Source organism: Rhinolophus ferrumequinum, chromosome 17 (assembly GCF_004115265.2).
Source record: "Rhinolophus ferrumequinum isolate MPI-CBG mRhiFer1 chromosome 17, mRhiFer1_v1.p, whole genome shotgun sequence".
NCBI lineage: Eukaryota > Metazoa > Chordata > Mammalia > Chiroptera > Rhinolophidae > Rhinolophus > Rhinolophus ferrumequinum.
In genome coordinates, this window is record NC_046300.1 from 40,776,757 (window position 1) to 40,793,879 (window position 17,123).

General features: G+C 47.5%; 1 protein-coding gene across 7 annotated transcripts in view; it reads right to left on the reverse strand.

Moving 5' to 3' along the window:
- GRIP2 (glutamate receptor interacting protein 2) overlaps nucleotides 1-17,123 on the reverse strand; it is a 93,137-nt gene that overhangs the window by 21,640 nt on the left and 54,374 nt on the right. For 6 of the 7 annotated variants that reach the window (XM_033133204.1, XM_033133206.1, XM_033133203.1 and 3 more), the window contains exons 2-12: nucleotides 10,187-10,267; nucleotides 9,811-9,946; nucleotides 8,818-8,963; nucleotides 8,048-8,134; nucleotides 7,310-7,385; nucleotides 5,919-6,064; nucleotides 4,889-5,036; nucleotides 4,599-4,768; nucleotides 3,461-3,580; nucleotides 2,980-3,129; nucleotides 318-504 (exon numbers count right to left, since the gene is read on the reverse strand). In XM_033133204.1, the coding sequence (XP_032989095.1) occupies nucleotides 318-504; nucleotides 2,980-3,129; nucleotides 3,461-3,580; nucleotides 4,599-4,768; nucleotides 4,889-5,036; nucleotides 5,919-6,064; nucleotides 7,310-7,385; nucleotides 8,048-8,134; nucleotides 8,818-8,963; nucleotides 9,811-9,946; nucleotides 10,187-10,267 (1,447 nt within the window). Of the gene's footprint in view, nucleotides 1-317; nucleotides 505-2,979; nucleotides 3,130-3,460; nucleotides 3,581-4,598; nucleotides 4,769-4,888; nucleotides 5,037-5,918; nucleotides 6,135-7,309; nucleotides 7,386-8,047; nucleotides 8,135-8,817; nucleotides 8,964-9,810; nucleotides 9,947-10,186; nucleotides 10,268-17,123 lie in introns of those variants that run through there. The other variant, XM_033133208.1, reaches the window with a different exon arrangement.

Below are 17,123 nucleotides of genomic sequence, written 5' to 3' on the forward strand. Positions count from 1 at the left end.
GTGACACTGATGTTTATTTGTCTGTCCAATAGAGATGATGCCATGACTTATGAGTTGTATGTATAGAGAACGCTGACTTCAGACAGACAGGGGTTCATGTCCTGTCCTGGGTCACTTGTGAGCTGTATGACCCTGGGCAAGTGAATCAGCTTCGCTATACCTTGGTTTCCTCACCTATAAATGGGGCATATGATGATTAAGTGAGATATGTTTGTGAAGCCAGGCTTTGTGTGTGACTTGGTTTCCTTGGCTGTCTGTGAGCCCCCTGAATTGAAGAGCGGCAGGTCCCGTGGGGAGGTGTCAGGTAGTAGGCTCACCTCTCTGCTGGGCTGTCGGGTTCAATGAAGCGCACGAGGGGTGGGGAGGACAGGGTCTCGGTCGCGAAGATGCCGCCCTGGAGCTGGAGGCCAAAGCCGCTGAGGGGGTCGCCGCAGAGCACGACCTCTGTGGTCTCCGTGTGCACGATCTGCCCACCTGGCCCCACTGTGCTGGAGGCCAGGGACACTGCAGGGTAGGTGGGCATGGCACTGAGGGGGGCCAGCCCAGCTAGGCTTTCCTACAGAGCCAACCCACCCCCGGGCGCACGGACCTGGAGTCAGAGGGGCAAATAAGTGGGAGTCCTGACTCGCCCAGAGGCCGGCTGAGTCACAGACCATTTGGAGACTCAGTTTCCTCATCTATACAATGGAGTTGTGATTTTCACGTGGCAGGACTGGGGCAAGGATTAAGGAAGACGGCTCCCGGGATTGTCATGTTGGAACAGAGGTTCTGAGGGTCGGTGATTTTATGTTATGTCATATGCCATGTTAGGTTAGCTATGTTATAATACTATTACATACTGTAGTACATAGTATGTTATTTTTGGTAACAGCTTTATTGAGATACAATTTACCTACCTAACCATCACCACAATCAAGATTAGAATATTTTCATCATCTTAAAAAGAAACCCTATTCCCTTTAGCTATAGCCCCAAATCCTTACATCTCTACCAGCCCTAAGCAACAACTAATTTATTTTCTTCTCTATAGATTTGCCTATTCTGAACATTTCATATACATGGAATCACATAATATATGCTCTTTTGTGTCTGGCTTCTTTTGCTCAGCATGATGTTTTCTAGGTTGTAGCATATTGTAGCTCATATCAAAATTTCATTCCTTTTTAAGGCTGAATAATATCCCGTCATACGAATATGCCACATTTGTTTATCCATTCATCTGTTAATGGACATCTGGGTTGTTTCCACCTTTTGGCCATTATGAGCAATGCTGCTATGAATCTTCATGGATAAGTTTTTGGGTGTACGTGGCATGTGATTTCATTTCTCTTAGGCAAAGATCTAGATGCAGAATTCCTTGGTCATATGATAACTTTATAGCTTTTTGACATATTATGTTACTTAGTATATATTGTTTTATATTCCATATGTAAAATACATTTGTATTATTAATATGGATATTGGAAAGGGATTAAGAAGTACAAATTGGAAGTTACAAAATAGTCACAGGGATGTAAAGTATAGCATAGCAAATATAGTCAACAATATTATAAAAACTATGTATGGCGCCAGGGGAGTACTAGACTTATCAAGGGGATCGCTTTGTAAGTTATATAAATGTCCAACCACTATGCTGTACACCTGAAACTAATATAATATTGAATGTCAACTGTAACTGAAAAATAAAATTAAAAAAATATGGATATTGGATATCATTTATTAAATAAAATGTATTTTTATATTGCATTCTATTACTAATCATACTACACTATAATGTCTTTATATGCCATTTTGTTTATTACACATTGCAGCATGTACAATATATTATGCTGTTGGGTATATCCTGTTATTCTATTTATAGTTATTATTTTTTTCACTATTACACCCCTAATGATAAGAATGATGCCTGGTATACAGGTGTTCAAAATGTCATTTAACTCATTAATTAAGTATGATCATCAATAATAACAATGATGCTTTGTCACCCATTTTAGGAAGGGGACAGGTAAGGTGTCCCAAGCACCCCCAGTTCCCACATGCCCCTGCCGATGAACAGCATTTCTGAATTTTTTCACCTACATATCCCCAGCTTTGATGGTTGACAAAGGTGGTTGGTAAAGGTGTATGTTATTTCTCAGCTAACTCTGAAATCTGTTTCCCTTTTCACCTTGGCTGCCGGGAAGTTCATAACCATGCTTAGCTCCTTTCAGGTGCTAGGTGTCCTGTACTCTTCCTTTCCCTCACCTGGTTCAATTCCAAATGGCCCAGTTTGACCTTCCATCCTTCCTGGCAGCCTCTGCAATTCACATGGCAGGAGGCTGGGTACACTTTCTACATCAACAAAGGAAAGACTCTTCCCAGGAAAGATTTCAAAATTCTGGGCGTTTTTGTAACTTTTGCTACTTCCACATGCCTCCTGTATTGTCTTCCACTACTGTCTGCCTTTACACTCACTCACTCTTTAAAATACTTAAATACCTTCATGTCAAAAGGGAACTACATATACAGTGATCATCTCATAAATAAAGAGAGAAGTCTATAATCAAAGAGTAGAAATATAAATAGCAAAAGTGAAAATTATATTCTGGATAGCTTATCTCAGGCCTATGTGTCTTTGTCTTAGAGGACATTCTAGAAATGTCAGTTACACCACACACTTGAATGGATCAGAAGGCCTGAATGAAAGAAAAATGAAATGGAGTTACTGTGAGACCTTCATGCAAATCTGAAAAGGCATCCTGGATGTCCTCAAGACACTTTGCCACCACCTGCTGGGAATTTTCCATAATAAAAATACACAACTAAAATGTACAGAGTAACTGGCTCCCCTCAGACATGTCCTCATGCAGCACACAACCTGCTCAACCACCCACAGCAGCCCGAGGTATCACTCATGTGGAGCCCTGCCCTAAAATATCCCCCACCCCGGGCAAGTCTCTCTCAGGCAACCCGGAAGGTGGGGAAGAGACCAGAGCTTACATGAGCTCTTGTATTCCCTTCTTCGCTGCCTCCTCCGCCCCATTGTGGTCCGGGGGCTCATGGGCTGGGATCCTCGGGGAAGGGTGCTGGGGTTGGTGCAGGAAAAGGTGTGGTTCATGGTCGGTGAGGAAAATGGAGTTGAGGATAAGGCTGGGGAGATGAGAGAACAGCCCAGTGAACCCCAGCAGGGCCCTCCCCACTGCTGCACAGTGGGTGCCAGGAAGCCACCCAACCACAGGAAGACATGGGGATGCCTTCTCCCATTCCCCTCAACCACTCGCTGTGTGACCTCAGGAAAGTCTCTCCCCCTCTGGGCCTCAAAGACTGTAGGGTTTTCACAGTCCTGGTGAAACCCAATTGCCAATTCCCAATTCCCATCACTAATGTGCTAGGTGACACTGGGCAGGTCCCCTAATTTCTCTGGGTCTTGTTTTCCTCCCCTCTGAAACATGCACGAGCCATAGTGGAGTGGGCATGTTACATCGGCTCTGGTCCTGGCTGGCAGGTGTGGCCCAGGTGGATGTCCTACAGTGGCCCGGCCGGGGGCTGTGGCAGGAGGGCACGCAAGGGTCCCAGCGATGCTCGCTTCTCTGCACCTTCACTGTGGCCAGCAGAGGAAGAGGAGAGAGAAGTGCAGGCATCAGGGCCTGAGTGAGTGGGAACTCAACACGCCCCCTTGGAGGCTGCGCTCCCACCTGCAGATGAAGTAAGGAAAGCAGGACCGGAAGATCCTGAGTTTCCCCTGAGCCAAGGAAGGCAGTCAGGATTCCATGTGTCTTGGACACCCATGATGTGCCAGGCACTGTGCTCAGGGCTCAGCCACGCAGTAGCAGGATGGGAGGGAAAGCAGCCCTGGACAAGGCCTATGGCGGGCGGTGGTGGAGCAGCATTTGAACCAGGTCAACTGGCTCTGGAGCCCGAGGACGGGCCCATCAGCTTTAAGGAGTGCAGTTGGCAGATGGCATCTGGCCGCAGCACCTTTGGGATCTGCTACAAGGCTATAGCCTGGGCAGCCTCAGCCAGGGGCTGAGCCCTCAGGGCCCCAGGACATGGCCATTTCTGCCCATGCTGGGCTCTCATGGGCAACCTGTGTGCCAACCTTGGGTTGGCCAAGGCTTGCTCAGACCTGCATCCTCCCCCTTCAACCTTTCGCAGGCTTTCCCCAGTGAATTCTTTGTACTTTTACTCCATCTAAGCATCTGTTTTGCACGGAACCCCAGAGATTCTGCCTCCCCCACCTGCCCCAGCTGATTGTCCAAACTGGCTGCCATGTAACACTTCCTCCCAGACTGCCCCAGGCCAGGTCCTGGCTCTTCCTTCTGCTGTGAGGCTTTGAGGGGTCCAGCCTAGTACAACACATCCTTGGGTGGAGGAGTGAGAACCCAACTATCTCAGCACATGGATTCTGCCTCCCTGTGTAGCACCCCCACCTTCACCCAGGGGCTTGGCCGACTCTGGAGCCAGCTGCCCGGTCACTTGGACAAGTCACTTAGCCCCTCTGTGTCTCATTGCTATTATCTGTATAACAGGACTAAGATAGTGGCCACCTCCTAGGATAAAGGCGAGGATCAGAATGAGTTACATATGATGTGCCCTGAGATCTCTCCAAGTGGACCCACCTGCCTCTGAGGGCTTCAGGGGCCGCCGACTTTGGGGCGCAGGCAGGATCTCCAGCTGCACTTTTTCCGACACGCTGGCCAGGAGCTTGGTGGCCTCAAGCAATGAGCAGTGTTCCGTGCTGGTGCCATCGATGGACAGGATGTGGTCTCCAGCATGCAGGGCCCCACTCCTGGCCAGGTGGGGGGTGGGGTGTTGAAGGGGGAAGCTGGTCTGGCCAGACAGAGCTCTGGGAAACCTCTCTCCCTGCCCACCCACCCCTCGCTGCAGCAGCACCCAGCATATGTCTCACCTGTCCACCACGCTGGCTGGCTTGATGCGATCGATGGTGATGACCGGCTTGTTCCGGTGGGATCCGGTGGTGAGTGAAATCCCCAGGGCGGACCCCGGAGTCTTCGTTATTTCTACTATCAAGGGTCCTGAAGCATTGGCCACGGTATCTGGCACATGGAAGGAAAGAAGAGTTTGAAATGCAAATATTGAGCACTTTCTTCCCTAGCCTCACTCTGCTATCTCGATTTAATCCTTGCTTCCAGGAAGGGATCACTGCACCCATTTTATAGACTAGAAAACTGAGGTGTGTGGAGGTAAAGGCCTTGTCCAAGTTTACACAGCCACTGTGCATGAGGGGAGGGTCAGGTATTCAGGTCTGAGGGCCCTGAACACTAGGCTTTGCTGGGCAATACTAGTTTGCTCATATTTACTGAGAGCCTACTGTAGACTGGCACTGAACTGCAGTGTCCACAACGCTTTCCCATCTCAGAAAATGGCACTCCCATTGGCCAACCCAAGTGGCTCAAAACCAAAATCTAGCTCCTTCTGCTCTCGGCCCCGTCACATCCAAACATCAGCAAATCAGGCCAGCTCGACCTCCATTACGTTTCCTGAATCTGACCCCTTCTGTGCTCCCCCTCGGACACCAGCCTGGTCCAGCCACCATGGCCTTTCTCTCACTGGATGGCTGCAAATTAAATGGCACCCCCTAGCCTTTCCCATAGCACCCCCTAGTCTTTGATTTTTTTTTTACTTACTGACAATTGACAGCCTCTATATTTGATTTAGTTGGTTTACTGTTGTCCCTCCCCACCAGAATGTCAGCGCCATGAAAACAGAGACTTCATCTGTATTTGTCCTCAGCTGGATCCCTAGTGCATCAGACAGGGCCTGGTACACAGTGGTTGTTGCCCAGGAGCTCAGAGAGCCTAAGTGACTGGTCTAAGGTCACATAGCCTTTGCAGCGGTGAGGATCTGTGCCCATTATCCCCTTCCTCCACCCTTGGGCCTCTTCCTGCCCAACCCTGGTCCTGAGGTCCCCAGCTCACCTGGAATGGCCACGTCGTACTCCACCTGGAAGAGTGCCTCTTGGCTGCACTGCCGCAAAGTGGCCAGGGCAGCAGTGTGGCTGGCCCCGTGCAGCGGGGTCCCATCAACACGAAGCAGCCTGTCACCCACCTTCAAGGAGCCCTCCCTGCAGGGAAGGGCCGGGTCAGCCAGCCTGGCCCAGCGCGAGCACTGGGCACAGCCCTGCTGAGAGTACGCTGGGAAAGGTGGGGCACAGAAGACAGAGGAGGTGCAGGGAGCGGGTGACGGAGAAAGGGATGGAACAGATGAGTGAAGGAATGCATGAACAAGTGAAAGAATGAATGACTATGAGGGCAGCTGAACACATGAAGCAGGCGGGTGCACCCGGGAGTCAGGTCAGCTCTGACATCTCCTGCCCGCTTTGGTGCTTAAGAAATTCACAGTCCCAGCTCAACCCTAGAATATGTGCTCTGAGGATGGCCCTCTAGGTCACCACTTCCCTCCTGCCCCAGGGATAGAGGAAAACACCAGGGCCCAGAGAGGACGGCAGCTCTGCCAGGGCAGCATAGCGTCAGCAGTGGGGCAGTCTGGATGCTTCATGCTGCCCATCAGAGATTCCTACCCACTGTCCCCACCCTGGTTTCTTAGCAGCGATTCTGGCCTGGCGACAAATGTGCTTGGGAACCAATTCATCAGGGGCCTCAGGGTGGGGACCGAGCTGGGGTTCACCTCAGTGTGGGTCAAATCCTTGCCTTGGAATGCTTGCCCCAACAGGTGGCCAAAGCTATTCTGGGAGGTTCTATGAATAGCTTGTCACAGGGCCCTGTCCCAGGACAGATTTAGATTTCTGACAAGACTGTTTCAGGCTTCTCTTAAAATGGCCAGGAATCTCCCACTGGGGAGGTCAGAAGCTGGGAACTGGATACGTTCCTCCCCCACGTTCTCTCCTCCTGGTACCTCTGAGCCAGCCCAGGCAGGCCGGGGTGGGCAGCACAGCCAAGACTGGGGAGGTTGAATTACAGAGGCCACAGCAAGTGACGCTGATCACCATGCCCCCAAATTTCTCACAGCAGCTCTTAGAGGCTGCAATATTAGACCCATTCCGTGAAGGGGGAAAACTAAGACTAGGGAAGGGAAGAGAGACGTGACACCAAAGCTTGCTCTCCCTCCAGTCACCTGAGATAGTAGGATGTCGGAGAAGAAAGAGCTTGATGTCCTTCTCATTTGTGGTTTAGTCCTGGCTCCACCAAGAACTCCCTGAATGACTATGGGCAAAGGGTGTCCCCTCTCTGAACCTCAATTTGTTCATCTGAGGAATGGGTACGACAGCCCCCACTCTGCCTCCTTCACAAGGAGCTGGGGTTGGTCAGCCCAATGCAAGGCTGTAAGGTTTCCTCTGGCTCAGACTCACCTGTCAGCGGGGCCCCCGGGCCGCACATAGGTCAGGACAAGTGGGCGGCACTTGTGGCCATCTTCATGGGCACCTCCTGGACAGAGTTCAACAAGAGGCAGGAAATCATCTACCCACTTCTTTCCTGAGGCCCAGAACCACTAAGCAGGCTCCCTTAATTAAATCTGCCTGAGGACCTTGTCCTTGCTATTCACAGGCCCTCTTAGGAGATACCAGCTATAAACCCCCTCTCCCTACCCAGAGCTGGGGCAAAAAGGAGGGAAAATGACCGAAGACCTCTCCTGTTAAACGGCTGGCTTCCTTTCCTTGAGCTCATCCTACTTCCCGTTTTGCCCTGGTTGCTAGACAGTTCCAGACTTTGTTCTCAATCTCAGTAGCAGCTTTCACCATCATTTTCTGGTACAACTTTTTCCTCTCACTCCGCTCAACCACGCACACTTCATTGTTTAGCAATTTTTTGCATTTAACACTTGGCTTAATGGTCTTGAGTTCTTTAAAATATATATATTATAACATATATAATATATATATAATATACTATATATTATATGTATAATATATATAATATATAATATTATAGTATATACACATACATATATATGGGATATATACATATGATATATCAGATATATAAAGATATATATACATATAATACATTCATTAAAGCAAAACAGAACATACAAAATTAGAATTAGCCACCTTCTCACCCCCTGAACCAAGGACGATCATTACACTGACCTCTGAGGACAAAGCCAAAGCTATTGCCCTCCTTGCAGAGGGAGACGTCCACTGTTTTTGAAATGATCCCTGGGTTGTTCTCAGGAACTAGAGAGAAATGGAGGACTCCTTTGAGTCTCTCAGTCACATCACTGAGCTGGCAGATGTCCCCAAAGCTCTTTCCAGGAGAGTTGGGTAGCCAGTCACAGAGATTACAGTAAGGGTAAACTCCTCCCCCATTTAACAGGTAGGACAAGTGAGGCTTAGAGGGACCCTTTTCCCTAATACCCACTTAGTCCACCACTTAGAGAGAGGAAAGGGCCTGCCCACGCTCACACAAAGACAATGAAAGAACTCAGGCTTGACTCCATGGCTAGTGGGCTCAGGCCAGGGTTGAATTTAGACACTCAATTTCAAGACTTTAGACCAACTATGAAAATTCAGAGCTAGGCTGAACCCTAGGCTACAATACTCGGTGCCGGATGGTAGGACAGGAAACAATTTATTCAGCCAATGTTCCCAAAACTTTCCCCCTTAAAGGTAAAACATCTGGAAACCAAATATGAAAATGACAATGGGTTATATATAAACAGGACCCTGCCACCTCCTGGTGACAGCATACTGCAGTTGTAGGGAAAGCCCTCAGGGGAGGCATGGATGTTTGTGGCCAGTCTCCAGGTCCCACGTACCCCACCTGGCATGATCCCCAGCACCCAGGCCTTGGCGGGGAGGCAGCTGTGTCCACCCATAACCAAGGCAGTGGAGAAAGTTCCCTGTCCAAGGGCACCCACCGGGCGGGGGCAGCTCATACTCCACCTCCAGCACCACGCGTTCGCCCACATTCTTGAGCAGAGTGATGATCTCATCATGGCGAAGCCTGGTCAGATGGATCCCGTTCACTGACCGGATGTAGTCACCCACATTCAGCAGGTCACTCCTGGAAGCACGGAGGCCAGAGCACATGCATGGTGTCAAGCACCGGCATTCACACCCGCACTCCCCTTAAATCCTTATGGTCTCTGGATCCCCATTTTACAGGTGGGGAATTGAGGCTCAGAGAAGTCAATGTCTGGGGTCACACAGTGAGTCGGAGAGCGCAGATTCTAACCTAGACCCATCTGACACCCAGGCCTGGCATTTCCCCTGATATTGGTCTGCCGGCTTTTCCTCCTGGTGGGGGGTCACCCTCATAGCTCTAACCAGCCCCAGACAAGCCCAGAGAATGGCCAGATCATCACCTCCTTTGCTAGTCCCAACACTTCCTGGCTTTTGACCGCTAATCCTCTGTACTGTTCAAATGGACACTTCTCAGGACTGCCCTTTGCAGGCCCAGAGAGTCAGCAATGGAGAGGCTAACTCCCATGGAACGCATGGTCCAAGGGAGCCACCGAGGTAACACGATGGGAAAATCCAGGGCAGTGTGTGGTGCAGAAATGGCACAGGTCTGTGTGAGCAGAGCAGCTGCCCCAGCTTGGGGAAGCGGGCTTCCCAGAGGCAGTGTGGAGAGATGAATAGGAGTCTGCCGGGGGACGTCATGGGGAACGGGACTTCCAGGCAGAGGGAACCGCATAGGCAAAGGCCTGGCGGGCCTGGAGAGATAGAGCGCTGTAGCCGTCAGCCCCTGGTGTAGAGACAGACAAGAAGCTGGGGCCTGGAATTACAGCCCCCAGTGGAGGCTTTCCTTCCATAGAAACAACCGCCTGATTGCTTTGCCTAAAGCCCTAGTACATTTTCCACTGGCCCCTGGTCCCCTTCCTGCTGCCCTCATCAAGCCCCCTTCTCACCTGGCCGCAAGCCCCCCAGGTCTCAGGTTGGAGACTCTGGGCTTCCCATCTTTGTCGGTGCCACCTGAGATGGTCAGGCCCAGCGTGCTGCCTTCTTTCTTGATCAGCTCCACCACAGTTATCCCTCGGAACTCCTCTGCCAAAAGATGGGAGGGGTGGGTAAGGGGGCAGAATGGGGCAATTCTGGGTCCCTAGCCCCAAGAGAGTTGAGGCTAACACTTGGTAAGCAGGACACTTGGCTGCATTACACTGGGTGAGATCATCTCCTTTTTACAGAGGAGGATCAGAGAGGTTCAGTGATTGGTCTAAGGTCACAGAGCAAGTTAGCAGCAGAGCCCACACCCAGAGCTCTCTGTGCCTCCAGGGGGGTCATTACCTGGGATGCTCTGTCTGCGGCACATCAGGGCCATATCGGCTCCTCCTGCATCCTTGCCTCCTTTGGAGTAAGGCCCATCGTCTGCAGGCAAGAAAGAGAGAAAAGGTCCCGGTTCCATTTTCGTTTCCATTCAGGCGAACCTCTTCTGCTTTGGGAATCTTTGACTTCATGGATGTGGCCTGTCAGAGGCATTCCTTCCTGCCACCTGCTTCACCTGAATGTCTGCTGTGGGATCCTCATGGCTCTCCAGGGAGGCTCCATCTCTGCTCTTGGGGCTGAATAACATTCTTCTGAACACACACCATACACTGGGAACTTTGCAGCTATCGTCTGACCATCTCCAAAATCCCAAGGGTGGTATTATTATTATTATGGGTAATATTATTCCGCTGTACTGATAAAAAAGCTAAGGCTCAGAGAGGGACAATGCATGCCCATAGTCACCCAGCTGGGAAATTAGGCAATTTGGATTAGAACCTGGGTCGACTGACTCTAACACTGGGGCTGTGCTTGCACTCCTGCTGGGACAGGGAGCTCTCTCACATGCAGACATCACAGCACAGGTGAGACAGTGGTGACCATGAACAAACTCAATCTTGAGTGGACCTGATTAATGTTTCTTCATGAGGACTGTACTTTATAATGTACTGGCCATATTCTCAGACATTCGAGGCAGCCCAAGGTAAGTCTGTCTCCTTTAGTTTTAATGCTACAAAACGCTCTCCCATTATTTCTTCAAGTATTTTTTCCTTCATCTCTCTGTTTTGAAATGCCTAATAGGTGTACTTCAGGACTTTCCACTTTATCCCCCATGACCCATCTGTCATATTTTCTATCTCTATTTCTCTGGGATATGTCTAATCTGCAACGAAATCTATCATTTTTTTAAACTTGTTATGAAATTTTTCTTACATTTCGAATATAAGGAAAGTACTAGATTCATATAAAGCAGAGGTTCTCAAAATGTACTAGCACCATCTGGGAACTTATCAGAAATGTAAATTCTTTGGCCCCACCCAGGACCTAGTAAATTAGAAACTTTGAGGGTGAAGTCTAGCAATGTGTGTGTGTGTGTGTGTGTGTGTGTGTGTGTTAGTATATTAGTCTAACATTTTTCTCCACTTTTAAAATTATTTCTTTATATATATATACACATATACATATATATGTATATACATATATATGTATATACATATACATACATATATATGTATATGTATATGTATATGTATATATATATATACATAAATTAATCCTTTCTGGTGTTTATTTCTACGGGTTTTGTCCTAACCACCACTACAAGCAAGTTTGTTAGTTTGTTTTTTTACAATCAACTTTTAGAATATTTCCATTGGTCCCTAAAACTCTCCCTTGCTCCCCTTTGTAGCCAGTCCCTCCCTCACTCTCAGCCCCCAACAAGCCCTGATCTGTTTTCTCTCCATATAATTCTGCCTTCCCTAGAATGTCATATAAGTGCAATCATATGGTATGTAGCTTTTTTAGCCTAACTTCTTTCATTTAGCACAAGCTTTTGAGATTCATCCGTGTTGTTGAGTGTATCAGTAGTTTGTTGCTTTTCCTTGATGTGTGATGTCCCATTGCATGAATGTACCAGTTTGTTTATACATTCACCTGTTGAAAGACAGTTCCATTGTTTCCAGTTTGGGGTGATTTTAAACAGTCGTAATAAATGTTTGCACACAAGCTTTTTTTTTTTTTTTTTTTTTTTTTTTTTTGGACGTAAGTTTCCATTCCATTTGGGTCAATACCCAGGAATGGCATTCTGGGTCATATGGTAAGAATGAGGTTAATTTTGTAAGAAATTGTCAGTGTTTTTCAAACTGCCCACCAACAATGTGAGACGGTTCTAGTGCACATTCTCACCAGCACTGAGCAATGTCAGTTAGGATTTTTTTTTTTTAAGGTTTCATTCTAATAGATATGTGTAGAGGTATCTTATTGTGGTTTTAATTCACATTTGCCTAATGACTAATGATGTTGAATACTTTTCCTTATTTGCCATCCATATATATCTTCTTTGATGAAGTATCTGTCCAAATCTTTTGCCCATTTTTAAATTAGGTTGTTTGTTTTCTTGTTACTGCATTTTTATATACTCTGGACATAAATATTTTGTCAGATGTAATAATTTACATTTTGAAAAGCCCACTAGGTGATTCTGTGTCACACTGAAGTTTGAGAACCACTGGTATAATGAATCCTATTTACCCAATATGTAGTTTTAACAATTATTAACATTTTCTCACGTTTACTCCATTTATTTTTATCTATGCTGAAATATTTTAAAACCCTAGATACAATGACATTATATTTTGGTATGCATTAAAAAAATAAGAACATATCTCTTACATAGCAAAAATACCATTATCGCACATTATAAAATACAATCATTCTTTAATTATTAATTTAATATCCACTCCATATTCAAATTTTCCCAATCCTAATGAGTTTTTAATTTTAGCAAATATAGTTTTGGTTTTTCAAAGCTCTGTGTGGTTCTTTTGCTTCTCTCCTTGTTGTGTTCTTTCCTTTTCTATTATTTCTTATGTGTCTCTAATAATTTTAAATCTTTTCAACATTCATCTATTATTTTATTTACTATTATCTCAAACTCTTGAGAGAGATTTCTGCTGTCTGGGCTATCTGATGACACTCCCTCATGGTGGATTGTTTCCTTGTGTGTTTGGCAATTGTTGTACTATAGCTCATCTTAGTGGGGCTTTATATGTGGGGATCTTAATAAGCCTGCTTGAGGGTAGGTCCCTCCAGTGTCCCGAGAGAATCTGTAATTCCTTCCCCTGGGTGCCTGCCAAAGCATCATTACATTACCCTGACACCAATGTTTACATTAAGTCCTTGGCTCCAAGATTCTAGAACCATGAAGGTAGTGTAAATTATAACCTTCAACAGAAACAAGGGGCATACTTCGAATCACAGATTCTCAAAGAAGACTTAGCCAAGACAGAGAAGCTTTTGTTTTATCTCCCTGGTGAATGGGTAGATATTTTCCAAGTTCCCCCTTTCACTGAGGGTATATCTTTTTTAAAGTCCTGGCTTTCGGCTTGGGTGTCAGTTCCAACCGGGGAAGGTAGAGGGCATCACCTCCTGTACCCCTCAGCTATTAAACCCCAGCACTTTGGTTACCCACCAGCAAACTCCGCCATTCCTACCGCCACCCCATAGGGAAGCCTCACTCATCAGCATACACTCATCCTGGGGTTTTCAGTTTCCTTTACATTTTTTGTCTGCAAATGCATTGAATTTGTAGATCAATTTGTGGGAAACGAACGTCTTTCCAATATTGAGTCTTCTAATAGATAAACATAGTATATTCCTCCATTTAGTTTTGTCTTATTTAATTTATCCCAAGGATATTGTGTACTTTCACGGTAAAGATCTTGTACCTTTTTCACTAAATGTATTCCTAGATATTTGCAGTGTTTTTAAGCTATCATAAATGAAATTGTCTTTCAAATTTCATTTTCTAATTATTTGTTGTTAGTATATAACAATACAGTTGATTTTATATTCTGACCTTAAAAATTCACATATTAATTCTGATAGTTTATCTGTAGATACCTTTGGATTTTCTGTCATCTGTGAATAATGACAGCTTTATTTCTTACTTTCTAAACTTTATACTTTTTATTTCTTTAACTCGCCTTATTGCACAAACCTCTAGTTTGAAGTTGATGGAAGTGGCTGTACAGACCATCCTTATCTCCTTTCTAGCTCAACCTCTACATGTTCTGTGAGTTCATCTGTGCATCTCAAAGTAGTTTGAAACTAGAGGTTTCAGGCCACCTGCTCTGTGATAATGCCAGAGCCCTGCCTCCCTGCAGCGTCCCCTTGTCTTATGCACTGTGCATGTTCTGTATCCTCTATGTCCTGACAGGAGAGGGGAAGAGGACTCATATGTCATGCACCAACCATGCCCTGTGCACACTACCCACACAGTCTCCTTCTATCTCCTTCACTTGTCACAGTGACCGTGGGAGGAGATAGGTGCTACCATTACGCCCACTTGACAGATGAGAAAACTGAGGCTCAGAGAAGCAAAGTCCTTGGCCAAGGTAGCCTCTACAAAGAGCCAGAACTAGACCTCAGGCCCCTTTGCCTACCCCACCCCATGCTCTAGTCTCCCTTGACCACATTTTTTTTTCATATTTCTTCTCCAAGTCCTTTCTCAGCACAGGACTGAGATGGGCAGGGACAACTAACAAACCATCAAACTGGGGGGCTCTCCCACTGTTTGGGAGGGGGCTGCCTTCAGGGCCACCCCTCCCAGGCACCAGGTATACACCATGGGCTTCTGCGGATTCCTCAGGCCTCACCTGAGCCGGCACATCCCTGCCCCCTGCCTGCCCTTGGAGAATAGCCTTCCTGCTGCCCCCACGCCTGTGGCTCCAGCTTGGCCCAGTGTTACGCACATGGGCTCAGGGCTCAGTCAGGCCTGAGAGCAGGTCCGGCTCAGCCATTCACCAGCTGTGGGGAGGCCACTCCTCTCCCCAACTCCACCTCCCAGCCTCCTGATCATTGCAAGACCTAACTCACAGGACCCATCTCCCCTTCTCACTTCCTAGAGGAGGTGTGAGAAAGAAGGGTTGGAGAGGAACCTGCCCTGGCAGGGGGCAGAAGCCCCTTAGCCCACCCCAGCCAGGTCCTTTCGTGAGGGTGAGGGTTCAGCCAGGGGTAGGGTCAGTCAGTCTGGGCGGGGCTCAGTCAGAACCTAGCACAGCGCTCAGTCGACAGCAGGGTTCTCAGCCTCGGCAGTATTGACATTTTTTGCTGGATAATTCCATGTGTTGGGGGGTTCTTTTCTGCAGTATCTGTTTAGCAGTAGCCCTGCCCTCCAACCACTAGATGCCAGCAGCACCCCACCCCAGTCATGACAACCCAAATGATACCAAACATTGCCAAATGTCTCCTAGGAGAGCAATACTGCCCTCCATTGAGAGTCCGCTGCGCTAGAGTCAAGGTTGGGGCTCAGGCTGGGCTAGGGCAGGGCTCAGCGTGGGTCAGGGGTGGGGTGCTGGCCGGGTCTAAGGAAGCCTAAGCACCTTCACCACCTGCAGCTCTCACCACTGAGAAACCATCCCCGCTTCCCCCATCACTCCACTCTGTCAGACCAAAGGCTAGGCTCCCTTTGTTTCCCAAAAGATGGTAAATAACAAATCAAACAGCAGTTCAACCTGGAATCATTTCTAGGACCTCTGGAGTTGGGCACACAGCAGCCCAGCTCCCCCCCTCCCCTCAGGCTGCCTGTTCACATCAGCTGCCAACGATTTAGGCAACACCCCATTAAGTATAACACTTCCCATTAAGAGTTCTCTAACTCGCACTTCATTTAGATTCAACAAGATGTTTCAGAGCTAATAAAATTAATAAGACTGCATTCTATCAAGTGTGTGACAGCGAACTTCTCTGGTATTTCATGTGGGCTGTGCTGGAATTAAAATCTGTCTTATCCTGTGCAGATTAGATTCTGCTAGTGGACAATCCTTCTCTCTTGGGAAGACCAGAGATAGGTTTGCTGGCTCCAGGTTTAGGAGTCTGGGGATGGGGGAGGGGGCGATTATCTCCTCAGGAAAGGAAGAGGAAGCGGAGGATCAAGTTTGCCAAATTCAGAGCAGTAGGATCACAAAGAATGGAGTGGAACAACAGTAGGTTCAAGGTGGGGTTTTGAGCCTTGATATTAAAAATGAAAGATTCAGAGACTCGATGGACAATGGGATCTCCAAATGCAGAATTCTGAAGCAAAAGATGCAAGACGCTGGCTGCTGAAGGCAAAGACCCATTTCCTGGGCTGATTCCGTGGAATCCTCCAAGTTTGTCCTCTCCCCCCTTTCCTCACCCCAATATTCAGATCTTGCTCCAGTGAACTACTCGGTGTTGAATTGGGCCTCAGTGATACCCTTGAGACAGACGAGATGCATGGGTCTGCTTGTTTCAGCACTGAGTGGCCCCAACTCCCTCCTTCTACAATTTTTTGCTGCCTTTGGGTCCGGCTGTGGGCCATCTATTTCCCCAGGTGGCAGGTGGGCCTGATTGTGTGCTGCAAACCAGGAGTCATACAACTGTGTGCAAACAAAGAGTCAGTGGGCAATAAGTGAGGACTTGGGACTCTTCTCTAGGGAATGTTCCTGCATTTTAGCGTGTGGCCTTGATGACCTTTCTTACAGGTTGAGGCCACCCTGGATAGGTGAATTGCAGGATAAGAAACTTCTGGATATCTAAGACCCAGTGCCATATTCAAAAAGGCATCCATAAGGATCGCTGCTATAATGTTTGCTGAGGCCTGTTCAGAGGGGACGTACCAACCCACTGTCACAAGCATCCTTGGGTGGAGGGGGAAACTAAGGCAGCATTTAAACCAAGAATCAAAGCAGGACCAGAATTACCAATTGGCTGTGTGACTTCAGTCTCTATTTCTCTACCCGTAAAATGGGGGTTTATCACCCCATTGCTGGCTCTAGCCAGCCCAGGCTTGAGAATTTGAGGGACTTATTTTATCTATAGAAATCCTCATGGGGGTTCAGGCCCCAGTCCCCCTCGCTCAGAGAACATGCTCGCTCTTTCCCACACTCTCTTTTTTGTTCTGGGACCTGGTAATTATATGCTTAGAGATGAAGGCTTTTCAAAAACATCTTTCCCACCAATTTTCAGCTGGAAACGTGCATAAAAAACAGAGATATTTTTATCCACATGTTTCTTTTTTCCTGTCTCTTCCTTCCAGCAATGGGCAATTATGAGCTTTTGCCTTCAGTCAATTCGTCCTGTTAAGAACTCGCTTCAGAGGGAAATTCATTTCCGCAGCGATGCCAGCCGTCCCAGTAAATGCAGGCTGGGTGAGTAGCAGGAGCAGGAGGGAGAGATGCTGAACCCAGCACAGCCAAATACACCTGGTCCCCAGACC